Here is a 2772-nt window from a genome sequence, read left to right as displayed (position 1 = left end):
CTAATATAATAACACTAGCTGTAGTATTAGTTTAATCTAGTAACACTAGTTTTAGTATTAGTTTGATCTAGTAGCACTAGTTGTAGTATTAGTTTGATCTAGTAGCACTAGTTGTAGTATAAGTCGAGTCAGTAGTTTGGTACAGTATGCATGGGAATGCATGTGCTGTGTGTAGGAATGGCTGGTGCAGGTCCAGTCGGTGTATTGTGTGACGAATGGAGCGTGCTATTGTCTACCACAAAGTGCTAATAAGGCTATTGTAATTCAAGTAATGATAAGACTATCCTATATCAAGTACTAATAAGGCAATTATCCATATCGCTTATCATTTGATCTATACAGTCCGTGCAAGGCCGTGGCTTGACACCGCCTATGGGTGGACTACACGGGCTCAGTGAACGCTGCAGCAACAGGTACGTCACTATATATAGGCACAGCGACCTATACACGCCTTATGTACACAGACACAGGAGTTGTACGGTAGCATAGTTTACACAGGCAAAGTGGTTGTACTGGAATGTCTGGTAGTTGTTGAATGCATAATTTACACAGACAGAGTGATTGTACTGTAATGTCTGGTACTTACCGTATGCACAGGACATGTGTGTATAGGGTTACTAGCTTGTGTATGTTTGTGTATGTCTGTATTGCTTTCTGTGTGCTTAGAGCTTACCTCTATACCACTGTCTGCTCCTGATATTCCTTCATTCGTATGATGTTGAATGTGTGTTAGTTGTATCTAGTGTATGTTTGTGAATGTCTGTATTGCTTTCTATGTGCTTAAGGCTTATCTTTATATCACTGACTTCTCGTGATGTTTCAGAATGACTATAATTCGTATCTAAGTCTGTGCAATTTAAATCTCGTTCGAGCGGAAAGCTCTGTCCGGCGCTGATTCTTTATTTAATTATTGATCTATTCACTTATTTGTTTGTTTGTTTTGGAGACTTGAAAGTATGCAATTATTACATTTAAACAACCTATCTTTATGTGAAGCGTGGAATCTTTATTCATTTATTTGTGTATTTGTTTTGGAGACTTGAAAGTATGGCATCAATACATTTAAACAACTTATGTGAACTGTTCGGGATGGTTTAAAAGTGAGCCGCATGCAATGGGCATTCCCTTACGCATAAGTATAAGTGTAAAGCAGATGGTGATCCACCCACAGCTGTCTTTTGCGGCAATCGCCTTATAAGTGTGTGGATTGGTGTGCAATAAGTTTATGTGATAAAAAAGGTTTACAAAGCATGTGTCCATTTTATACTCTTCCAAGCATATTAACCCACTGGTTTTATGGTTTTAGGGTCTCGGGTCTTTAGGGTTATAGGGTAATTCTCACTTAACTTACCCCATACACTTGTCTGTGTGTCTGCAGACACCTGCGTATGTTCATGAACGCGTCTACCAATGCGAACACGGACATGGCTGTAGACAACGCCGCCACAGCAACCTTTAAAGGCCTGGTGTCCCGAAATAAACCCGCTTTGTCGGCCAATGCACCTAAATTACCGTACAACAGGACTGATGTGGACCAATACGCAAAGGTGAGTGGGGATTGTACTTGGGTGATATCTTTACGTGTACGATGCGTGTGGTACGTTTATTCGTACAGATTGTAGCCTTTTAGGGTTTGGGTGTCCCGGAATAGTCCCTCTTTATCGGCGAATGCACCTGTTCAACCGTCTCAGAGGGCCGATGGGCGTGTCTGGCTATGTACACGTGTAAATATAAAATGCAGATATGATCCTACTAGCGCGCATATACTATGTACATGTTAAACATAAAATACAGATATAATCCTACTAGCACACGTATATTATGTACATGTGTAAATGTAAAATACAGATATAATCCTACTAGCACACGTATACTATGTACATATGTGAATATAAAATACAGATATAATCCTACTAGCACACGTATACTATGTACATGTGTAAATATAAAATATTGATATAATCCTACTAGCACACGTATACTATGTACATGTGTAAATATAAAATACAGATATAATCCTACTAGCGCGCATATACTATATAACCGTATACATGCAACATACAAAAACGGTCCTACTAGCAGCATAGGCTGTGGCCTCGTTCAATGGAATGGGACATATGCGCAAGCACACACGACTAGTCGCAGGCAAAAAAAAATCACGTGCTTTGATCAGAGTTCCAGTATGTTGTCGGTGTACTTCCGATGCCGCCTATACAGGTACTTGCCTGGATAGCTTGCACCTGAGATTACTTGTACGATGCTTGTATGTCACTGAAAGGCCCTTACTTGCCCCCCTTTTTCTCGTCAATATCATTTCCGCTTGTGTGACACGTACATCCTATACCTTTGAACACACTACAACTGCCGCACAGTGAGCAATCTTAATGCGAAACAGAAGCCCTTCTCTACGCCCACTTGGCATCCTACCATCCTAAAACCCTCAACCATAAACCCTACACCCAGACTCGCATACCATCCCAACCCCCCCTTCTCAGATCATACTACAGTTGCTGGGGAGTGTACAGGCGCAGTGTAGGGCAGAGGCTCAGCTGTGTGGCGACCAGGGCCCATTGGACCAATTCAGCGATGTACTGCGCAAATATAGCCCATCCGCTACCTCCACATCATCAGGTGGGGATGTACCTGCAGGTTTGTGTGTGTGTGTATGTGTGTGTGTGTGTGTATGTGTGTGTGTGTGCGTGTGCGTATGTGTGTCTGTGTCTGTGTGTCTGTGTGTGTCTGTGTCTGCGTGTGTGTTTGCGCGTATGTATA

General features: G+C 41.9%; 1 protein-coding gene across 1 annotated transcript in view; it reads left to right on the top strand.

The window, feature by feature from the left end:
* Positions 1–342: 342 nt before the first annotated feature.
* The window catches only part of SARC_07406 (hypothetical protein), a gene marked incomplete at both ends in the record, with an annotated part of 4402 nt that continues 1972 nt past the window's right edge, over positions 343–2772 (top strand). Inside the window, 3 exons of the mRNA XM_014298661.1 lie at positions 343–413; positions 1379–1547; positions 2496–2649. Of these exons, the coding sequence (XP_014154136.1) occupies positions 343–413; positions 1379–1547; positions 2496–2649 (394 nt within the window). The remainder of the gene's footprint in view (positions 414–1378; positions 1548–2495; positions 2650–2772) is intronic.

The sequence above is a fragment of the Sphaeroforma arctica genome (genome assembly GCF_001186125.1).
Source record: "Sphaeroforma arctica JP610 unplaced genomic scaffold supercont1.584, whole genome shotgun sequence".
Taxonomy (NCBI): domain Eukaryota; class Ichthyosporea; order Ichthyophonida; genus Sphaeroforma; species Sphaeroforma arctica.
This window is presented reverse-complemented; position numbering and strand designations above follow the sequence as displayed.